The 23794-nt window shown below is 48.3% G+C and overlaps 1 protein-coding gene across 2 annotated transcripts; it reads right to left on the bottom strand.

Annotated features, from left to right (window-relative positions):
* Nucleotides 1-1459: 1459 nt before the first annotated feature.
* On the bottom strand, nt 1460-23639 carry fgd5a (FYVE, RhoGEF and PH domain containing 5a). Of its 2 annotated transcripts, none has more exons than XM_029150996.3 (21): nt 23399-23639; nt 19232-21902; nt 15198-15315; nt 14281-14339; nt 14165-14195; nt 11892-12043; nt 11498-11654; nt 7605-7695; nt 7397-7447; nt 7246-7304; nt 6666-6737; nt 6507-6575; nt 5020-5103; nt 4851-4930; nt 4653-4749; nt 4309-4446; nt 4107-4209; nt 3886-4022; nt 3659-3787; nt 3258-3412; nt 1460-2592 (listed from the first exon to the last, which is right to left on the bottom strand). In XM_029150996.3, exons 1-21 carry the CDS (start codon nt 23406-23408, stop codon nt 2556-2558), a joined length of 4500 nt encoding a protein of 1499 aa, XP_029006829.1. In that variant the 5' UTR covers nt 23409-23639; the 3' UTR covers nt 1460-2555. The 2 variants fall into 2 exon arrangements, with proteins under 2 accessions (XP_029006829.1, XP_029006830.1); XM_029150997.3 differs by having other exon boundaries at nt 3686-3787.
* Nucleotides 23640-23794: the final 155 nt, after the last annotated feature.

Here is a 23794-nt window from a genome sequence, read left to right as displayed (position 1 = left end):
GTGTCGAATGCCTCATCACACAGGAGGCATCAGTGTCTTATTCTGAATCATCGTTCGAACACAGGCCAGATGTCCAGATGAGTTTCATCATTGTTTCACTTTGCCTCCTGAATGTGAACGTTCCTTTTTGCCTCTGTGGGATTGTACATTAACGCAGGACCGGCACTGTGGTGAATTCCTGGCTGATTATTTTCCTCCTGGCTGTGAATCTGAAACGTTTCCAGCTTGAGAAAATGTCCTTCTACTATTTTTAGAGGTTCATTTCTTTCTTTCTGAAGTGACTGCAGAAATTGGAAGCTATTGATTCAGACACTCAGGGTGTTACTTAATCCCTTTCTCCAGCTCCCCATCACTAAAAGAAATGTTTTGGAAGTAGTGTTTTTTTATGTGTGTGTGTAAAACTGTGATAGAGTTTACGTTCCCATCACAGAAATGTATCAATGTATTTTATCTTTCAGGTGCTCTAAGGAAGATTCTCTCTCTCTTGTGTTACTTCGAGTATGTATTGGGTCACAGATACTCGTGGGATTGTGTATGTGGAGCAGCCTCAATCTGCTGCCTGCCTACTTTTTGACTGACACACAATCACTTCATCTTTATTCATCCGAGTTGATCTCTGTACCCAGTGACAGTGTCCAATGCTGGATTCATTCCCTTTATTCGCTGCATGGGCAGCTAATTAAACTGTCCAGTTTGTGTGAATCATCTCTATAAAACAGATGAAGCCACATTCTTTTCATTCTTCATTCAGTCTAGACCTGCTCTGGTTAACTTGCCGTCATTAATATTTCAGTAAGTGAAAAGAAATGGGCCAAAATGTTTTTTTTTTGCGCTGTTTCTTTGTCCTTAAATATTTATGCCAGCCACTGCTTAGCTGGCCGTGGCCGCTGCTGTTTGACTCGGTTGTTTTGGCACCGTGGAACAGTTAGAACAACTGATTAACCTACTGAAGGGACTTATGTTACCCTGCAGTCTGGCCAGCGTTAAGTCAGAATGAAAGAAGGTGCTACTTACAGTTTGTATTGGCACTAAATGGAAATATAAAGAGGAGTGATGTTCACATTATTCAAATTACGAACTAATTGTTATATTCAACCGAATAATAAATAACCCTAACACACCATGAACAAAACACACTAAAAGTCCTCACAAAGCACAAATGTTGACAAACAGCTTCCAGAAATAAAATGCATGTATTTAAAGTATTAAACCAATAACAGGTTTTTAATGTATAACTATTTAGCACATAACGGGACAAACAACCGGCACTTTTACACTATAACGCTGGTTTCATAACAGAGAAATGAAAGCGGAAGTCCGAGGATCTATATGACGTAGTGAGCTGCTGCCCCCTGCTGGGCCAAAGGAGCATAAACGGCGTTTACCACCAATGATGTGTTGTTGTTATCTATCACCCCAAGTGATGGTGGAAAACTATAAATCACAAGGAACAAAAATATTGTCCTTTCAAATAAGGTTTACTTGATATGTTTCTATATACATACAAATGTACAATACACTATAGGCAGTCCATCATAACACAACAGGCGTGGCACATAAGAAACAGGTATAAAAGCTGACAGTACTTAGTGAACAAATGTGTGGGACAGCTGCATTCAGAAGAGTAGATCAGGCCTTTACAGTCGGTTGATTATTATTTATTTTATTGATGTCTACAAGAGTAAAAAAAATGAAAAGTCCAGTGTCTTTCCTACGGCTGAAAACAAGTTTGGCTCAGTCGTCCAACTCTGAATAGTTACTGGTAGTTTGAGTTTGGTAAAGTGTGAATACATCCAGCAGTATATACAGCCGTAAAAAAGGCGTTCATAAAACTGCACAATAGTATATTCTTACATTACAGGACCGTAACTTAACTGTTGGAAATGCTAGAATATAAGAGTAGTTTCATTATTAGAGTCTCTTCTGGAGAAATGACAGTTGTACAGTACTGTGATAACACAAAGACAACTCAGGCACATTCGTCATCAATTACAAACTGCGCTAGAAGAAATCAAATGGCACTTCAGATGTGTAGAACAAAGACATTCTACTGGTTCCAAGACAAAGGTCTCATATTTCATTTCAGTATATGCAGCATTGTCTGCATACTTCACAATATGCACTATGGGTGTCAATGTCTTTTTGTGATGCTTTACAGCGTGGTGATTGGCTTAATAATCCGCTTAAAACCAGCAGAGCACACTTTGAAAGGCTGCACTTCAGTGATGGTCTGTGTAAAAAAAGGCAAAACAGAGGAAGTGAAATGTTCTTTCTCAGGCTCCAGCGGTTGATGTATTGAAGCTGCTCCTGTGGTCTGAGAGGTTCCATCCTCTCCATGTAGTAGCAGCCGTCAGATTTCTCCTCCCACCACTAAGTGGCAGCGTTGTCTTAGATTTGGATCGCGCTGGTGACGGGTTTGCCAGGTAATATGCCCCAAGAGCTCAGACATGACCACTTCTTGTGTTTTACTTCTGGTCTGAGCTCGGATGCTGCAGGTAGCTTTGTTGTGCTCCACCAAGGAGTCCTCCAGTTGTGTTCAGTTCACTGAGCAGGTGCTATAAAACGGTAGCTTCCTCCATCGCATTAACCCACCTGGAGCACAAACAGAAGGAGACAATGCGCCCTTCAACACAGTACTTGCTTTAGGTAGCGATGGTATAGGACTGTAAGGATGTGGGCGATCATCCAGCAAACACTCAAACTGACAATAGGGCCAAATGCATTATGGGAATTGAAGGATCCAGTAGTTTAAATCCTGATATTCATTCATCGTTCATGTATTACACAGCATCTTAAACATGAAACTCACTTGTTTCACTTACTCCTTGTTTTCCTGTTATAACGGTCTGTATATATGAATATTGTGCCTGATTCTGGACCTTTGGGAGCATTTGTGTAACATATATACGTATTATTTTTATTGAAAAAATGAAACATAATCTTCCTTCACTGTGGTTATTATTTAAAAACAATAATGTTTTACACACTTTTTCATGGAAAAGCAATTATTATAATATTAAGATTCAGTTGTAATCTTTTATATCGTTATGAACACACGTGTATTCATTAAAAGCCTTCAGTCAATTTCCACAGACATAAACACAGTTATAGCAACATTTTTCTGAAGCATCACATAGAAGAATGAATGAAATGCTAAAACAGACTAGCCACCGATCATGGTTAGGACTCAGCTCGCTCGCTGCTGCGGCTCCTGTTCCCGGGCCCTGGCGGGTCTGTTAATAGCCATCAGTGCTCACCTGCGTGCAGTGAGCTGATCGTCAGCCCTGAAGCTGTAGTAGAGCGTCTTCTTGTGGTACAGATGGAACACGTTGCCGTTCTCCTCGCCCTCCGCTTTCTCCGTCACTTTGACGGTGAAGCCCTGCAGAGGTAGACTCTCTGAAGCCACTTTGTCCTGAGGGCCAAAGAAGAGACACTCAGGCATGAGCTGAATACGCTAAATAAGCTTCTCTAGTCGCGCGGAAGAGTGTCATGCGTCAGGAGGAAGAAGAAAGAGAGAGCACAGAGAATCCCTTCATCGGTCGCCGTGACTGAGCGGAAGTGAGGAAGTAGAGAAAGCCTGCGAGGACCCGCTAACGTGACTACTGTAAGAGCGTGGGAGAACTCTGGGGCTGGCGTGGGAGACTCTGTGCCCCCTCACCTCACGCGCCGTGAAGGTGTAGAGCACCTTGTCTTTGAGGAGGAACCACAGCCGCTTCCACTTCCTCTTGCTCTTCTTCCGGCGCTGCAGGCTGCCGCTCATGGTGGAGCCGTCCACGCCGAGCGTCACCTGGCGGGAACGTTAAAAGGGAAAAGGGGGTCAAGGTCACGTGGAGAGCCTGGATGCGACTCTCTTTCTGTCTCTCTCTCTAGCGACGTGTGCTCCACCTGGTTGAGGGGGGAGGCGCTCTTCCTGCTCCGCCACAGACTCGGGGGCTGCAGGCTCTGGAAGACGGCGGAGAGGGGCCGAGCGGCCCGGTGGCCCCTGGGGCTGGAGCTCCCGCACGCCCCCGACACGCTGCCGCCTACACACAAACACAGGCGGCGGCGAGAGGAGGGTGAGGGAGGGTGAGCTAACGTGAACGGGGGGACGGAACCCTGAGGCTCACCTCTCTTCCGGAGCTCGGCGTAGCAGTGGTCGCACACCTTGGCCACGCGGTCCTTGAGGTACTTCAGCGGGTGTCTGTTCCTGGAGCAGGCGCGGCACACCACCTAGCGACACACACGGGGGCGACAGAGGCGCTTTACAACAACGCACACGCGCACACAACAGGCGGTCTGCAGCGTTCAGAGCGATGCCGGCGGCGCCACCTTGCCGCAGGCGTTGCAGTGGTGTCGTCTGAGCGTCAGGCTGAAGTCAGAGGTGCAGTTCATGCACATCGTCGCGTGGGAAATGGGCACCAGCACCGGAGCAGCTTCCCCCAGGGCCATCCACAGCTTCTCACGGGCCTGAGGGGCCAAGAGGCAGAGGATTTTTGCAGCAGTCACGATAAAGTCTTGTCAGCTACCATAAACATGTTTTTAATATTAGGAGAGTTCCTCTGGCCTCCACACGTCTACGAGTGGTTTCTAGTAGATAAAGTGAACTAAGATAATGTTTCTTCTTAGACAAAGACACTTTGTTTTCATAGGGTGTAGCGTGTTATTTTTCCTACATCACTACAGGGTCCACCAAATGTACACAGTCCTGCCGCGTGGTCTGCTATGGCTCGGCTCAGCGTGTGGAACCAGTCCTCCCGTTCTCCGACCGAGCTGAGGACACAGACACAGACAGTCTCAACCGACGGAGACGGAGGCGTCTGTGAAGACGTCTGGGAGGACGTCTGCGAGGACGTCTGTGGAACGGAGCTCACCCGGCAGAAAGCGTGATGGTGATGTCACACACTTCGATCCGGAGGCAGTTCAGGACGTCGTCCAGGGCGGGTTTGCTCACCTGCGTGTGGGGTGCGAGAACAGCCAGCGCTCAGGTCCCAAACGAAGGGAAGCCATGTTTACAGAGAGGTGGAGAGAGAGTCAACGTACCTTCATCCCCGACAGAGCGAGCGTGTTCTTGAGCCTGTATTTCCCATCCTGCTGCGGGTACGTGTACAGCATGATATCATTCATCTAGTGAAGAACACACAGTTATCATTAGTTCAAAATAAGAGCAGCTGAAAAAAAAGTGATGTGACAACAGTTTTATTTTGATCCAGCTGTGACCCACAACCACAAGGTGGTGGTGCTCCCTTAAGGAAGTGCCTCATTGTTTTTCTCCTTTAAGTCAACTTTGCTTCCTTTCACACATTTTTATCCTGTCTGTTCCCACATACGCCAGAAACACTACTGTAAAGAAAGTGTTTGTTTGCTGCTCAGACTAAACATATTGTGGTCCCGCGAGCGCCCCGAGATTCCATTGTGCTATGAGAAGCATTTCATTTCTTCCCACACAAAAGGGATGACATCATTTGGTCACACCTAATGTGTGCTCTAAACATCCGCTGGGGCTGTGAAGGCAGCATCCAGGAATTCTCCACCCTGCCCCGGGGCCCGTGGGCCTCCCCTCTCCCCACCGGGCCAGCGCTGGGGCGGAACCGGCCACCTTCGCCACGACAACAAACACAAACAGCTGCAGCCGCGGGTTCTCTGGCTGGAGGCTGAGCTGGAGGATGGAGCCCTGGGCTGCAGCTCGCCTGCTCATTGGTCCAAAGGCCCGACCGTGTGCCAGCGGACTTCAAAAGCAACGTGTCAGGATGAGGCGCGAGCTGCCGTCGGGGACCTCCTCCCGCCGCTGGGATGAGCGATGGCTTTCATCTTTACCGCCGCTCTCGTTCTGTTTCCTTAAGAGCCCGTAAAGGTCACATGACCCATTGACGCCATCCATTTCAAAGGAGCAAACAGATATATAAGGTTGAAAGTTCCAACCTCCAACCGCAGTGATGTTTATTAAGACAGAATAAATAAATAACTCCACACTAAATGTTGGTATCTGGATAAATCATAGGTCTCTGTATGTGATGCAAGCATCCCATTAAACACCAGTGACTGCATAGGGACTATCTGGCGGCGTGTTTGTGTACCAGCACCACCCGTCCTCCTCCTCCACCTCCTCCTCCCTGCATTCTACACGGTGTCTGGCCTTCACTCTGCTGACAGTCCCCTCCCAATACACAGGAAGCCAGCATCCAGTGACCCACACCAAACATCCTGAAAGGAAGTCGGGCCCTGGAAAACAAGTCCTGAAAGGGGGGAGAGGGGGAGGGGGGGTGGAGAGGGAGGCCCGAGCTGGACGGGCGCGGTGCTTCAGTATGCGGAGGCCTAGCGGCCTTGGCCTCCACTTCACCCGCCCCGCAGACCGACCGCCGCCCAGCGCGAGCGTGCTCCAATCACATAAAGAGCAACGGGTCCGGTGTTGATGCTAAGCTAAACTAGCCGCCTTTTAAAACCCAAGAAGTGAGGCTTAAGAGCTTTAGAATCTCAGATTACGCGTGGTGTGACTGTGTTACGGTCACAGTGAAAAAGGGCCGTGTTACCAGAAACAGGTGTCGGGGCTGTCTGCTCTTCTTGGAGACCTTCATGAGAGTTCCCTCTTTGACGAACATCTGCCCGGATGAGAGGACACAGAACAGCGCGTGAGGCTATCTACTCCCTGCTTGCATTACCTCTGGGCTCCAGGACCAGCAGGCGCTCACCCTCCCGGGCTTCAGAAGGTCCCTCCTGCCTCTCACGCTGTACTCTATGTGGACCAGACGCAGCAGGTTCTCCTGCGGGGGAGGGGGCACAAAGAAGGGGGGGGGGGGTCATCCAGTGATGGACGCAAAACGAGAGACACAATGAAATGCTGCAAACACAACAGTGGAGGTTAGAGACGGGGTCTGTCATCCGATCATCAGCCCATCGGAGGCACGGGGGATGCTGAGGGGGGGGCAGCGGGGGGCGGTCTGTGGACCGGAGCGCCTCTATGAAATGCACATGTTTGACTAAGTCGTGCACACTGCTCTCTTTGTAACGACGCACTGGGGACTTCCTGATGACATCACCCTCTCTCGCCCCTAGCGTTAACACAGAGGAGCGGGCCTCTCCTTGGCTCCGGCCCACGCTTCAGAAGAGGGGTCCGGGAGCGGCAGCGCATCGTGTGTCCGGCTCCGTCGCACTGAACCCGCTCGTCCGGCGCCAAGCGCGACACAAAGGCCACAACAGCGGCGGCGCGGCGCGGGGCCGGGACGGGCGTACGAGCACAGCGCTCGGGCTGTGCCTCCAGAGCACACTCACCCCCTGCTTCAGACGGTCGTTGGCCCGGTCCGCCACCTCAGAGACGATCACCAAGGCAGCTGCAGCGCAAACAAAGAAACAAAGAGATGGGGTTTTGGTGCAAACGGGTTCAATGAAGACCAGAGGATCTGCAGCGCGTGCGTGTCCTCACCTTGCGTGTCCTCGTACTCCTTGGAGTCGGGGGACAGGTTGTTCAGGTAATCTGGGGGCGGCGCAAAAACAAAGAGTCATGATTACTTCATGTCAGAAGGCCTCACACACTGAGCAGCTCCATCTGCATCCTTCTCGCCCCTGCTTAATACTAACACCATAAAAACCACTACTTGTCCACTCCATGAACGAGTTACAAGTGTTATTACCTGTGAGCAGCATCCGATACTGAAGCACTCTCACTATGACCTGCAGCAGCTGGTGTTTAAGTGGGATCTCAGCTTCTTCTGGGCCCCGTTTCTGTCCACACATGCATAGAAGCAATAGTTTCAATCATGTTAAGAAACTGTTTAAAACGTTGGAATACTATGAAGCCAGACGTACAGTAAACACATAAAAATGTTGGCTCCTATCCTCCAATCCTATATTAAAAGTTTAAATAAAATCAAATATAAAAATATATTTTATTAGTAGAATTCAATTTCATGCACCACGGACATGAATCATATCTGCTGAACATAATTGGAGGAAGATAATCCCATTCATCTCCTCAGACACAGACCCTCTGTGTCCCTGAAGCAAAAGCTTTGTGTTCTCAATGAGACAAAACACGTACACTTCTGTGGGTCAAGGTCACAAGACGACACCGTCGGACAGGGAGACCTTCACACATTTTGCCATCAGATAGATCACCCCTGAACAGCTCCCATTCTCCTTCCCAGAGTCATTTGCAGGTGAAAGGCGGACAAAATTGGCGCAATCAAAGAGAGCTTTAGAAAATCAATCAAGCTCTAATTGTCCCTGACAGGTATTCATGACCTGAGCGTCAGAGGAGCAACAGGGCCAATGGGCACACACACACACACACACACACACACACACACACACACACACACACACACACACACACACACACACACACACACACACACACACACACACACACACACACACACACAGAGTCTGTTTTAATCCAATGAAGTCCTCTCCTTTATTACAGGAGAACTGATAGCACCCTGCGGGAAGCAGCATCTTTATCTTATTGTGCAGCACAGTCACCCAGTTCATCTCATCTTAGATACACACACACACACACACACGTCTCCACACACAGATGTTTGTCTGGTGAGGAGATAATACTGAATAAACCTGGACATGGGGTGAAGATGGCGGGGGCTAATTAAGCACAGTAATAAATGCAAAAAATAAATAAAAGTAAAGAGCTGAGCCCCCCCCACACACACACACCATCAACACAATCCAAGCCTGCTCCCTCACAATCATGACCCGTCAAGGACAATAACAAGCAGCTCTTCATTTTGAAACCAGCTTGACTTCTGAACAGCCGCTTGTCTCCAGTGCTGCCTGTGAATTGTCATCCAATTGACATTTGTGCGGCGGAGGAGGCTTTCCAGCCACGGTAATTAGCGCGTGGATTGCCTGCTTGAGTGACCCGAACGGAGGAGGAACGGAGCTTTGCCAGAGCGACGCCTCGTGCTGGGAGGCGCGCACACAAACAAACGCGCCTTCAGACGCGGCCAGCTGATTTGCGGCCGCACGCGCGCACAGCTGATCTAATTGGGGAGTTGTAAAGGAGGCTGCTTCTCTAATTAGCTTCTGTGCGCCTCATTGCCCAGCTGCCTTTACAAGGAGCTCGCTCCATTGCTCTCCCCCTCTGTCGCTCTCCGTCCACCTGCTGCGCGGCCTCCTCCGCTCCTACTGGGATTCTTGCACAAGAGTAAACACGCAGCCTTTTGCACAAGCTCAGGCCACGGCGTGAATATAAAGCTGAGCTCTGGGAAGATGCCTCACGGAGCTAGTTCCACAACATGTACCCTCGAAACAATCTGAAACAAACACACACACACACACACACACACACACACACACACACACACACACACACACACACACACACACACCACGGTCAATGTTTATAGATGGTGTGGTAAGTGGCTGGGGAGAAGAGGCTTTAATCCTGTAAAGGTCCAGGTTTGATCTGATCAGGCTCTGTGGCTACTTCATCACTGTCATCACCACATCCACAATGAAATTACTACCACTTTCACCGCCAGACTTTGGCTTGGAGGGTGGAGAGAGGGAGCGTGTAGGATATGGAGGTGTTGAGAGACGTTAGGTTTAAACCAAATGGCTGCAGTAAAAATACATTATGAATTTTTGAACCTTAAGCTTTGTCTGTAATGTTACACAACCCCTGTGTCATAAATAGGAGGGCTACATATAGCGCATCCTGTGAGCCGTGCATATGTGCATGCTTTCATTACAGAGCTGGTGACTCCCAAAGCAGTGCTCAGACACACAACACGGTGCACATGGCCCCAGACACAGAACCCAGGTTACAGGCTATATGCACTAAGGGAAATGTAAAGAGGTGAAGATGCCACTGGATGGAGGAAAAGGTTATTAAAAAACGCCTCTGGGTGTTAATTACACAGGCGTGAAGTTGAATCAAAGTTTAAAGATGTCAAGTCATCTTGTCAGAGCAACATGAAATTGGCTCAATTCTTATTTAAACCATGTTTTTTCAGACTAATAATTGAATTTATTATTTAATATTATACACAAACTAATACAGTACAATTTTACTGAAGGTACAAATGGCTTGTATATGATGGGGGATAAAGAACAGCTTTGACCCATTCAAAATTTAAGCATTTTAAGTTATTTCGATTTTTTTCCCTTAGACGTCCCTCCATCCTTTACCCATTTCAGCTATTAACATACCATTTACATTCCATATGTATATTTATGGCTCTTTACATGTATAATATTCATGAGCACTTGCCCTGTTTGACTGGAGGCGTGGCAGATTCACCCAGTCAGGGGAAACTCAGCCTAATGAATAACACATATCCTCTGATGCTCCCATTAATAGTGGCTGCAGGAGATGTGATTTAGTTCATATGGCGATCAATCAACTTCAATTAGAACTTGATTGTAAAGGGCACAACCTGCTTAATTGAGATTTCAGTAGTGAAATTTTACAGCAGTGAGATAGTGTTTTTCAAAATAAAGTTAGTTCTTTGCATTCCCTTATGCAAATAGAGAAATGGTGTCCTTTAGCTGTGCCCCTTCAAAGCTGACTGGACATCTGCCACTATTTATTGTTGCTTTTCACCAAAGCAGCTGTTCAATAAGGCCAAAAGAAACAAGAACACTTATAACTTGTAACACTGGCCAAGATTATTGAGGATTCAATTTCTGTCTGACATGAGAGAACAAACTCAAAGACACTAAGAGTCATTGTTTACTGGATGTGGCAACAGCTTCGAGTCGTCATCCTTCACCTCGTCCCCCTTTCAGTTACATCAGTACCACTGAACTCTGGCAGGGTTTTCTTGGAAGGGGCAGCTGCTGTTGAATATTCATGAGCGGAGACAGTTGGTGCCTTGTCTGGTCGCGTTTCTTGTCAAACCACAAACGCCTGGAACCATTGTGTCGTCCACTCAGCGAATCAAAGTACAACATGGATCTGATCATGAGTGACTTTACAAAAAAGATTTAACTCAATTTGTATTAAACTACAAATGGATAACGTGAAACTAAATTACCAGTCATGCTGTGTGTATAGATTATATAAGTCCAAAGACGATTAAATGGGAAACATGTTGCTGCATCTCTGTGATTAAATAATCTGCTTTTAATTTAAAAGTCATCGATTTCTTCTTACCAGCTGGGCTGTATACGTTTCTACTCAGCATGATGATAAAGACACTTATGAGTTTGTGGAACACTGCAAAACTTCTTTTTCTAACAGAATTTCTTCAGCTCCTCAGAGAATATCTGGGATGAAGAGGTTTGTGCTGGACAAGGAACGAAGCGGTCCAATTTGCCGCTGAGTGGCTGTAAAATATGTGAGTTTTAAAAGAAAGGTCAGTCCTGTGGAGGCTGAGAAAGGCCTTCGCCTCCCTGCGGATGTGAAGCAACCAAAATACAAGTTGATAGCTGCTGACTGGCTGCCAGCAAATCTGATCTCTGCAAAAACACCCAGAAACTTTTTCTTCACCTCTAAAAACTTGGAAGGTTCGTCTAAAACGTACTCATGTGACCAAAGGCTATTGGAACTTCAGTTCTGCTTTACCTCAAATCTCCTGACGACGTCTGCGATGGCCTGGTTGCTTCTGCAGCTCTCCTCCAGTAAGCACATGCTACGATCATACTCTGAGATGTAGGTGTCAAACACACCGAAGTCCTCGCGACGGGAGAGGATCACATCGACCATCCTGGGGCTTTCCTCCCTTCACCATCACGAGAAAATACAAAACCGCATACATCCTCTGTTAATAGTTGGGTATCTACCCGTGAACGGCAGATTTCAGGATATGATGCTAAGCTAACGTGACTTTCAGAGTAGTGACTAGCTCAGCTCGCATTGATCAGGCTGATTTTATATTTCTTTATGAAATCAAAGACTGGGGCATGTCTTCAAATGAGTCAAACACATTGGATTACGTTCTTTGTGAATGTGTCCTTACCACTGACTGATGCGCTCCTCCAGCTCAGCGAGGAGGCTGCTGTGGAGGGTGTAGACCTGTGGGAGCGCCCCCAAAATCTCCCCCAGCCTCTGCTCCTCCAGCACCTGCTCGCCTCCCTCGCCCTCCGTCCCAGTCGCTGCCGACCTGAAGTCCTGCGCGAGGCAGAGAGAACTGGATTACTGCATGAGACGGCGAAGGCAGGAAGGTGGGAAAGCAGGAGAAATGAAAGGCAGGACTGTGGAATGAAGAGGGGCCGAAATATGGAAGGAAGGAAGGTCAAATCCTCATAAACATCCTTCCTGTCACCCTCTCTTCATATCACCTCGTTACTTTGGGCTCCGTCCAGGCATCCAGGAAAGGCGGCGCTGCTCGCAGAGAGTTACGCGCCAGGTGTTGCCGCACGCTGACCTTGGTGCTCAATGACACAATGCTGTGTTTGAGTTTTCAGCAGACGGGAACCCAAAATTCGCTGGTGCACGGGGATTTTAAGGCCGTGGACGCGGCGGAGCGTGCATAAAGTGTGTACAGAGGTGCATTCATAGCTGCTGTGGTGAGTTAATGTGAGGGTGCAAAGCAGAGAAGAGGGCATTCATCTGCTCATCAATAACAAAGACGATGAGTGTTTGTGTTTGTGTGTGTGTGCGTGCGTGCGTGTGTCACTGGAAGGTTTGCCCTGTGCCTTTAAAAATATTCCCAAAGGGCTCAGAAACTGTACTACTACTGTACCAAGCCTGTGTGTGACTGTGAGGGATAAGAGTCTAGAGCCAATAAACTTCAGTTGGGGGAAAAGTGCAGGCATAAAACAAACGATGTTCCCAGCTGGATCCGAGATAATGTGGTGACACCGGCTGCGCCAGAACACGCCGTTCATCACGCATACAAGATTGGGTATGAGTTAACATTAGTCACGTCTAGTAGCGGGTCCAACAGCTTTGCTCCACTCTTTCCACCACACACACACACACACACACACACACACACACACACACACACACACACACACACACACACACACACACACACACACACACTATGCCTGTTTATCTAACGTGGGTCAGGTCAAACAGTAGCAGTCTCATCTCAGCACAGGGTCAGAGCTCAGGGACTACAACATGGATCCCTCTCCACCTAATGCTGCCACTGGTCTGCATCAAACAGCCACTAACATCGTGTTGAATCATCGTTCAAAGAATGATAATGCTGTACATTTGCATTATGCATCAGTGGGAGGAACAAACCTTCAGCGTCACCCTTGAACAACAGCAGGAAGATTCAATTAGGTTAGTTTAGGCTTGTGTTAGAAATGAGTGCGAGCGTGAACTACCCACGCATATAACCTGCCGCGCACGTGTCTGTACTCTGGCAGCGGCTAATCAGCCTGATTGACTAACATGATGAGATTGCAGGGTTATGACCATTAGGGAGGTCCGCTGTCTGGTATTTGCATTCATTTCTATTTAATAGCATTAAATTGTGCTTCACACAGGCGGCTGCTTGTGGCTCCCCCTCAGGGGACGCGCCGGAGACATTCCACGTACGACCTTATTCAAGGTTACACAACACAGGGTGACGAATGAGCTCCTCTGGGTTCAACGTCTCTACCTGTCAGGCCGCCGCCGCCCTAACAGCAGTTCTTCCATTCTGCTCTATAAAATGTTGTTATTGTTTTTAATCAAAATGCAACATTGGCTGAAAATCCTAAAATGTCCATAGATTGAAAGTTGAGGTTCCTTGACCTAACACTGCAACAGTCTTATTTTGAGGCACCGACCTCTGAAGGCCCATCTTTATTTTGTGTTATCTGTCCTATCATGACTAGTTTAGCAACCCTACTACGGTAGTCACCTCCACTTTTCTCATACCAAACATCCAGTATCACACATAAAATGCCTCGCAAGCCTTTTGTGACCTTTAAGTGGCAAATTGCCGACCGGGTTGTATGTAAAGTACACGAGGACAGCAGCAATAGGAGCCTGGTGTGTGTGTGTGTGTGTGTGCGCGCGTGTGTGTACGCTGCGTCATCTTACAACTGACCACACCAGAGTACATGTCAAATTTGTCAGCGGCAGGAAGTAGATCCCGCTGCAACAACATTGATAAACCGGAGCAGAGCCCATTTGCACGGGGGGAGGAGGAGAAGATGGAGACAGAGACTGGGGAGCAGACACAAAGGATGTGATGCTATCAGCAGCTTTTCAGGAGGGTTTAAAGGGCCTTGAAGGGTTTCAAGCGAATGTGACACGTTAGGAAAATGGCAGCGCGGGTTTTCCTACCTCCTGGAGGTGCTTGAGGGCGTTGACGTGTCTGTAAATCAGAGAGGAGGCACACGTACAGTAAGGTGTGAAACAATGTTTAATAAAAAACAAAATGTACGAGCGCAAACACTCACAGCCTCTCGGAGTCGACGAGCTCTTTGGCCACGTAGAAGGCGCGGGATCGCCCATCAATCTGCGCGACAGGGGAGAGAACGGGACAGCGGGAGATGAATGAGCACGGCTAATGTTTGAAGGGTCTCCGTGGGCACTTAACATTAATAGCGACATCTACGCGGCTGCCAAGAAAACCGGGGAAAAAGCAAATTTGCTTTCTTTTCCCTTTTTTTTCAGATTTCGGCCGTCAAAATATGACTGATTATTTCATTACAACGCACACAGACGCGAGACTCGAGACTCGACGCGAGAATACGGGACTTTTAAATTCAGATGCATTATGTATGAGGGTGTGTGTGTGTGTGTGTGTGTGTGGTGTGTGTGTGTGTGTGTGTGTGTGTGTGTGTGTGTGTGTGTGTGTGTGTGTGTGTGAGTGTGTGTGTGTGCTGCCCATTGATTTAGAGGCTAATCACAAGCTCCCACAAAACATCGAAGTCATAGGTTTATGGGCAAAACTGTTATTTTTTCCTTCACTACTGTATGTGGGTCATTTCACTTATCCTCATTTCCTCATACTAAGAACAAAACTGCCATTAAATACCGCAGTCCTATCTGGTATTTTGCCTTAATTTATGTACTTTTTCCCCTCGGATGAAGAAGAAAACATGCTTCCTGTGTGTGGTCACGTGACGCTACAAGGCTCGCGGTATCATTGTGGCGGCAGCCGGACGGGTGGGGACCATCTGAGCTACTGTAAAATGGCCGCCTTGCACCGTCCAGACGTCTGGCGAGTTTGAGCCATCACAGCCGCCGATCACAACAAAAACACTGGATTCGCTCCTATTCTCTGACTACACGCCGTTTGCGTTGGCTCTCTGTCGGCCTCGCCACAAACAGGGCCCTCGCAGCATCCTGACGTTCTGCTTCCATGTATCACCTGTGGGTCGTAACCCTGCTCTGCCGCGCCCTCCTCCTCCTCGGAGGTACGGCCGTGGTCCTCGTCCGCCGACAGCCCAGCAGAGACTGGGTTTACTGGGAAAGGCTCAGTGTAGGCACTGTGGAACAAGCAAAAGACAGTGAGAACAACAGAAAAGTAGTATTTGATGCAACAATAGGTTTTACATTGTGACCTGTTCAATATCTGTCCTGAATCATAAATGACACTCAGCACTTTCAAGGTGATGCATGCACCTTATAGCACACTTACACATCATGTACTATTTTAGCTGCAGCTTAGTCTCTACAGTCTCTACACACTAAGCAATATTCCAAGTCCCAAGTGTAAATATATGTTTTCGTTTCCTTTCCTCTGTGTGTCTCTGAACATTTCTACTCTTCGAACTGAATTCTCCAGAGGCAACCTGTAATCCCTTCCATGATGCCTCCTTCTCACAGATGGCAGATGTGTGTGTGTGTGTGTGTGTGTGTGTGCACTATTAATCTCTTTGTGCAGCTGTACCTGTGGGGCCCTGCGGTACGTCATGTCACATGTAATCCCTTTAAATGTTACTTGTGCTAAGTACTAATTTCCTGTGGCCCATTAAGATTCAGAGAATATTTGATATGTTTCACATACGTGCTGCATGGACTTAAATATGATGAAAAAAAAGATCCACCTAATCTGTATAACAACGCAGATTTGACACATTTCCCTTCTAGAAGAGACTGGTTTTCTGATCTTATCATGAATGTTTGGCTGGATATCAAATTGATATCTTTTGATATTTTGAAATTTAAAGATGTCACGTGATGCTGTGTTAGGTGGTGAAACACACCAAACAACCAGAAACAGAATAATGAACAAATAATTTCTTTCCCAGTAAAATAACCTCTGATTCATATAAACTGCCTTATGACGATTTGTCCTAATAACTGCTGTGTTCACTACTGTTAGAAGATTAGACGTTAACTGAGATAACTGCTGATGAATCCATACACCACACACACACACACACACACACACACACACACACACACACACACACACACACACACACACACACACACACACACACACACACACACTCACACACACAAAGTGGGTGGGCTTAAGGCAGCACCTAGGGGCCATTACTCATTGTTGACCCTAGTGTAGACAGGTCAACCTGATCGAATGTTTGGGAAGGAAAGAAAGCTGCAGGGATGGACCTTCACTGAACTTATTCTTAAGCTATAATTGACTGTACCAGGGAGGAGAATTACTTCATATGTCCCAGTCTGAGCAGGGGATTCGCACCTTGACACGTTCGCCCTTGACCATCAAAAGCCAGAGGCACTGCAGGAGCGTGTCACCAAATTATAATCAGTTTCACAAAAGCCTAAAAAAACGACTAAAAATAGCTGAATTCCAACAATGTATTGACTGAAGAAGAAACATTTTTTTTATTTTTAAAGTTTGTTGTTGAGTCTCTTTGTTTCTGTACCACAATAAAACATTAGGCCCATTGAAGAGACTATTAGGACAATGCTGCTATTCCAGACACGTGTCAAACGCGGCGAAGAAATAGTCCGTCAGTTGCCTGTGAATTTGATGACGCTTGAAATATGTTACTCAATTGAGCTGAACATTGAATATTAAAACACATATTAGTAGCGATCAGACAGGTTTTTGCCGCGTATAATGGCGCTATTATAGGACGTAAGAGCAGCTGAACAGGACCATTATCCTGCTAACTATCGAAAACTGGGAAAACGATGTGGGGAATAAAAGACTGGGCGCACGCTTAATTGTTGGATTCCTTAAATGTAGCCTCAAGGTATGAGCTGCTTCACTTGTGACAGCGTGTGACTGTACTGTACAGAAAGACAATACTACCACTAATAATGCCTCTGGAAGCATTTTTGCCTGGAGCAACAAGAACAACAGACCTCGCATTCCTGGCCCGACCACACCTCATCTTGTTGTTCAAGGAAGAGTCTGGAGGCCTCCACCCCATCGCCCATCGTGACCCCCTTCCTCCCCGTTCTCCCCCGGCCTCCCGTCTGTCCTCCCCCACGCCTCCACCTCTTTGCCTCCCGCTGGAGCCCTGCCTCGTCCTGCATTTCCTGTAAACAGACTGGTGGGAAGCTCCAAGGCTGGACGCTTCCTCCCTGGGGCGACCTGGCAATGGCCTGAGAGGGCCCTGGCACCACGGCCGCCGAGCCAGAAACACGCCCTGCCCACCGCCTCGCCACACGGCCGCCACCCAGTTCAACAATGTGACTTAACACGGCTCCCTCCTCACTACTCAACGCTAACATAACAGAGGGTGGAGGAGTTGTTCCAGAGGCTGCAGGGCACGACCATCGTTCTGAGGAGGTTCGTGTTGAACAGGCTGCAAACCCATTCACTGCTCTACAGTATGTATAGAGGGTAAACAACACATCTACATTACTACATGCAGCTACTTAATGTTGACACACAGAATGCTTAATGGTCGCTGGGCTGGGTGTAGTTATAAATCATGGGCTTTTCTTTGCTAAAAAAAGCCTTTAAAACTCATTTGTTGCAGCTCAGTCACTCGTCCAGGACGATTCTGCTGAGTGCAGCAAGCTCAGCAGGAGCTTCGTCTTTGATAAAGTAGCACAGCTGTAACTTAGTGTGCACGCAGTAACAAACGCACACCTTCAGCTTGGGATGAGTCATTAGCGCACCTCCGTTTTTTTCATTCCCCTCTTTGCTTAGCCCACGTGTTTGTGTTGAAGCGGCGTCTGAATGGCGCTATACAACATTCACACACACAAGGCAGCGTTGTGGGTTCTCGCAGAGTTGCGCGTCTGTTGCCGTGGGCACAGTTCTTTTGTGGGCAAGAGCTCTGGGGCCGTTCAGTCGTTTCCCCTCACCACAAAAATCCCCAGACAGGTTCTTTCGCTTCAATGCGAGCGGTGCGAGACATCGAGCCAACACATCAATGGCGTCTCCAGGAGAAACACGCGCGCTCACTGAGGAAGCGTTGTCTAGGAAATGTTTAAATTAGTTACATTAAGATTAACAGTGGGGAAAATCACGACACTGCTGCAGAAAATGAACCACGGCGATAAGAGTTCAGTCGATGAACGTTGAGGTGAACCTGTTAGCTTGTAAGCGCTACCTTTAACCATTTGATTTGTCCAATTAAATCAGCTACAACACAAATAGTAAAGCAAGAAAAAACTGAAGCAGAGGTTTATCTCTGTGTTTAACAGGGCTGTTGTAATGGTCCATCTCTCAGACTACGCATCAAACACTGCACTCTTATTGAGGGAGAGGGAGGAGCGTGGCCCCGTAGCGGCTGGAGCTGTGGCACAGACTGGGGGGTAATTTGCTGCCCACTGACCACAACGATCCCTCACTCTATCGCACACTGCACCAAACCTGGCAACCGCTCAAGGGTCCAATGAAGGAGGGCCGCCTGGGAGGGAGCTACTTTAATAAAAGCGCTCCTAAACTTAACCGTAAGTGTCAGGTACAGGAGAGCAATTACAGCAGCACCGCTCCCGCTCCCTTTCTCCTGTTCTTACCTCCCCCTCCCCCCATTCCTCACGTTATCACTTTACTCTTTTCCTGCTCTTTCGCTCCTTCATTTCACACCCCCTCCCTCCCCTTTGCTTTTTCACCTTTTCCCCATCTTCTCTGCTTTCTCGCGTCAAGGCAACTCCCCCACGTTTTTCCACTTTTAATTGCAGACCATTATATCTGAATAACCAGTTCTCAGTCAGCTACCCCACAGTCATTAACCATTCTATCGCCTCTGACTTGCAAAGGAGGCAGCGGCGCCCACCAGATGTGACCTCTAAATCTACCAAATGAAAACCAGGAGTCAGCTCTCCCACTAGTATTGTCTGTCTTACCAAAGCCAGTGATGCCTCACGCGTCAGGCTGCTCTGTTCTCCTTGAAAAATACTCTACAAGCAATAACTGGCACTGTTTATTAATATCAATCAGCTACTCAGAGGAAAACCAGGAGAGCAGGCGTTTCAGTGCAAATAGAGATAAGGTAAGGTTTACTGTACCTTTCGGTGTCTGCTTTCACTGCCTGGGGTTTGGTGTCGATCCCAGAAAAACTGTTCATGTCCACGTAGCCATCGTTTTCATTACAGGAAACACTCGTGTGGCTTGGATCCTCAAAGAACTCAGTAACAGTGTGGGATCTGGTGGGTCTGCCTGGGATCTGGATGTTCTCGTAATCGGAACTCATGGCTGGGATGTTTTCGTAGTCTGACGTGTCTGCACTGGGGAAGGAGATGGAGCGAGGCTTGGTCATGGGCAGCGGCATGGCAGTGCGTCGAGAGCGCTCCTCAAAGGACTCCACCCTGGAGACGCCCCTGCCGTACGCTTTGGGGTTGTCCTTCCTTCTCTGGTGGTCTTTGTAGAGGACGAAGGTCGACGGCAAGTCTGTGGGCCGCTGCTGGGGGTTCACCATGTGGGACTGGAGCTGAGGAGAGCTGCCGGTGCTTCTGCGATCCAGCTCTATGACTCTGACGGGGCCGTGGTGGCTGGACTCGGAGGAAGAACGCGAAGAGCGAACGCTCCCGTCGCTAAAACCTTTGGATTCAGGCTTCCTCTTGAACTTGAGCGCCAGGAAGCGCTTGAAGGAAGATTTCTTCTTCTTGGGAAGGTCACTGGGTTCATGCTGGATCAGGAGAGACGGCGAACTCTTGGTGACTGGCCTTTTAGTGATGCATGCCAGCTCAAAGGGAGGTGGAATCTCCACCAGTGACGTGGGCGTAGAAACACCACTGGATGACTGATGACTACGCTGGGAGAAACTTCCAGACGAGGTGATGACACATGGGAGTGAAAGGTTGTCATCTCTCCTCCTCATCCTGAGAGACTGGCCCGTCTCTGCGGGGGCGGTTAAGGACAGTTCTGGGCCTTCTGCAGACCGAGAATACAACATGAAGCGACGAGACTTGGTGGAGGGGATCAGACAGTTGACACCAGGCTGCTGGGAACTGATGACAGGGTCATCGTTCATCTTCTCTAAGGCCACGGTGCAATAGTCATGAGTCAAGTACTCTGTGCCCGTCTCCTCGGGTACAGTCTCCGGCACATAACCTGGAACTTTCCCAGAATAAGAGCGTGACCGGGTGACGATACTTTTTCTGTCCAGCGTGACGAAGTTCTCCCCTTCGGAGTCGAAGCCCGCCTCTTCGTATATGTGCTCCTCGCTGTCTGAGTCGGTGTCCTCGTAGTAAGGGACGATATGGCAGTCTAGCTCCTCTATGTCTTCCTCGAAGGCCTCAGTGGTGTGGGCGAACACCACCCTGTTGGTGAGCTCCGGGGTGCGGCCCAGGTCCAGGTCTGCCGGCACGGTGATGTTGCACAGCCGGAGTCGAGGCTGGCAGCTCCTTCGCTGGCTGCGGAAGGCCTGCTCTCGCTTGGCCGTCCTCTCCTTCGCGCTTTTGCCTTTGACGTGCTTCTTCTCCGCTTCTTCCTCCTCGTCCTCTTCCCCTATTTCCACGTAATCTTCCGACGAGACGCACTCCGGCTGCTCGCGGTCATCGTCCTTGGGACAGACGGACTCGTCGATGTCCGCGTACTCATCCGTTGACTCATTTTCGCTTGCTTTGTCCTGCCGACTTGACTGCTCCACCCCCTCCTCGCTCTCCACCTGGTCAGAGAGAGCTTGCTTATCCTCTAGCTTGTCAACATCATCTGATGACACATAGTAAGGTTCCTGGTTGGAAGCATCTGATGTTGGCGGTTTATCAGGGTTATCATCAGTGTCATCCTGAGTCCACTCTGGGTCAGCAGTGGCGGTTGTATCTCCGGGGACAGCTTCTATGACCGAATAGGGTCCGAACACATCCTCTGTGCTGGATGTGAATCTAAAGCAGCCAGAGTTGTCCTTAGTGGCCCTTTCTGGTTGCCATACCTCTGCATCCCCCGTTTCAGCCGGGTCACATGACTCACATGTATCACTGGCATCGTCCGTGGGGCCAATCACATCATAGGGATACTCCTCAGCCACAGTTGGAAGCAGGCTGAATCCGAAGGCGAACGCCCCGTCTTCCGTGTGAGTCTCGTCCGTTGGCAGACGGTCTTCACTCTCGGATTCATGAACTCCAGCATCGCTGGCCCTGTCGCTCTGAGTGACTGAGTGCGCTTCATCAAGACGAGCGTGCTGCTCCTCTTCCTCCTCCTCTACACCTGCTTCCTCCCCTGTTCCAGTCAGAAGAGGCGAAGGCGTTGATGTATTTTCATTGTCAGTGTCTTTGTCACCTTGGGGCTGCTCAGTGCTTTCATCTTCAGTAGCGTCAGCGGCTGCATCTGCCATGATTGTGTCATCAGAGCCAGTGCTGTCCATATCACCATCATTGTCTAATACGTCTACTTCTTCATCCCCCTTTATTTCTCCCTCAATTGCGTCCTCAGTGTCCCTGCTTCCTGTGCCATTGCTGCTGACCCCATCCTCCGCCTCCGCTTCGTCCTCTTTGTCCTGGTTTTCCTCCGCCACCTCAGGCAAATCTTCCGTCTCCCCGTCAGAGTGAGGCGCGTCTCCGTTACTCAGGGGACAGGGCTCCTCCTGTGTTTGAGGCTTATACGAGGGTCTTGGCTTGGGGGCGACAGGAGGCTTCGGACCACGCGGTGGAGGACACGTGGACATCAGGGTGGATTGCATTTTGATGGTCAGATGACTGCGGACCTGTGGCTGAGGGACTTGCAGTGGATTTTGGCAGTCTGTGGACAAATGTAATGAAAATGCTGTGATTTTTATATTATCTTAGGCAGTTTGTACTGTTTAAACACTACTCAATAATATAATACAAAGCTCTGTACAGTAGTCAGTGACATCCAGAATGCAGCAAGGGATGTTATCAGCAGGAAAAACAACAGAGCCACAGTGTACTTAGACACAGGTACAATAACATCTCCCTGACTGGGAAATAACACCAGCAGGTTTGACACTTACAGTATAGTCCTGTATTAGCAATGAATGGCTTATTTTATTAGTCGCCCCCCAAAATTTTCCATATTTAACCTCTAATCACAATATTCTGATTGGTGTTGTAGATGTAAGTTGGGCTTTACTTTAAGTGGTTCTATGAAGTTTGAACTGTCATTCAACATAACTGTACTTAAAGTGTGTACACCCCATGTCTCTTCCTGTTATTTAGTACCTGCCCTGACGCACATCCTATTAAACCCTGTGTGCACTCTGGCTGTCTCGGGGTGTTTTCTCTCTCTTCTGTCCGTGGGCTCTCTCTTTCTTTCTCTGAAGACATAAGTCTGGGTGGCAGAAACTGGGATTTTGCATCAGTTTTCTCTTAAGCACTGCTACTGGTTTGATAACCAGTTCAACACCTCCTCATTCAGTCCACACAGGATGTTCAGAGGAGGGAGATGACACTAACCGCGCACCCCCCATTACTCCTCCATGAACCTCTCCAAGAGCACACGTTTTCACAAAACAAATGCACTTCCTTCTTGTCATTCTTCCTCAATTCTTACACAACACACACACACACACACACACACACACACACACACACACACACACACACACACACACACACACACACTGTGGAAAAGGCTCAAACAACAATAAAACCCGAAACATGGGTCCCAGTTTGATGAAGGACCCCACTGCAAACAACAGGATATGAATTATGCAACAAGAATTCAATTAAAACAAACGTTTGAAAAACAAAGGAAGGAATAGACACTGGGACCTTGACTGTGCCAGACTCTCAGGATAAAATTTCATTTTCCTCACAATGAAATGTAACCTCCCAAAAAATAACATGACAAGAATCAAGAGTAGACAGTTTTGGATTTCACAGAATTGAACAAAGATTTTGGTGACTTTTTGCCTAAAAATAATAAACGATTTTATTATTTCACTGGAAATATATCATATACATGTTATATATATACTGTAGAACAAGCGTACTCACATAGACCATCCATAAAGGTGGATTTAAACAAAGTTCTATCCACCAAACCTTTCTCGATCTATTTTATTCCAGTATTATGCATGGAGTCAAAATCTGAATAATATAATTTTAAGCAGTGCGTCAAGTTGCATCTAACACATGCTTAAAACTGAATGCTCCTAAACAAATACGCGGCTTCACGTCCAGCCCACCCCGTGCAAACACATGCATGTACGCGCTCTTTGTAAAACATTAAAGTTCTCTGGACTCTACATGAGCGTAAAGGGACTGGCAACCAACCTGCGTTCATCGTGGGACATCGTCATCCACGAGAAGCGACAGTGATCCGCATGTCTGCCTGCGCGGACGGCGTTCCTCCAAATGACGCGGAAACTTAATCCAAACGCAAAGACATTGCGGGGAAATGAAGTGGCGCAGAAGGAGCCTTCTCCAGTCGAAGTGCACTTTCGAGGGGGACGCTCGCGTTTGTCGCGCCAGCCCTCAGTCGGCGTGCATCTCCAGCGATGCTGCCACGGTGAAGTGGTGCGCTCCTGCGTGGAAACGGGAGGTGCTGCCTCGCGCTTCCTGAGGCAGGACTAGTGCGCAGCGCGGACACGGAGCGCGATCCCAAACCACGCTCCGTGCACAACACGGAGTTGATGCCTTTTACTACGGGCTATTTTGCGCAAAGCTTCC

This window comes from Betta splendens, chromosome 5 (assembly GCF_900634795.4).
Source record: "Betta splendens chromosome 5, fBetSpl5.4, whole genome shotgun sequence".
NCBI lineage: Eukaryota > Metazoa > Chordata > Actinopteri > Anabantiformes > Osphronemidae > Betta > Betta splendens.
This window is presented reverse-complemented; position numbering and strand designations above follow the sequence as displayed.

What these genes read in the sequence shown, in the direction of transcription:
- fgd5a (XM_029150996.3), bottom strand. An exon ending in GGAGTACGAGGACACGCAAG is followed by an intron (nt 7,305 to 7,396) that starts GTGAGGACACGC and finishes TTTGCGCTGCAG; the next exon opens with CTGCCTTGGTGATCGTCTCT. An exon ending in GCGCCTCCCCCCTCAACCAG is followed by an intron (nt 3,788 to 3,885) that starts GTGGAGCACACG and finishes CGTTCCCGCCAG; the next exon opens with GTGACGCTCGGCGTGGACGG.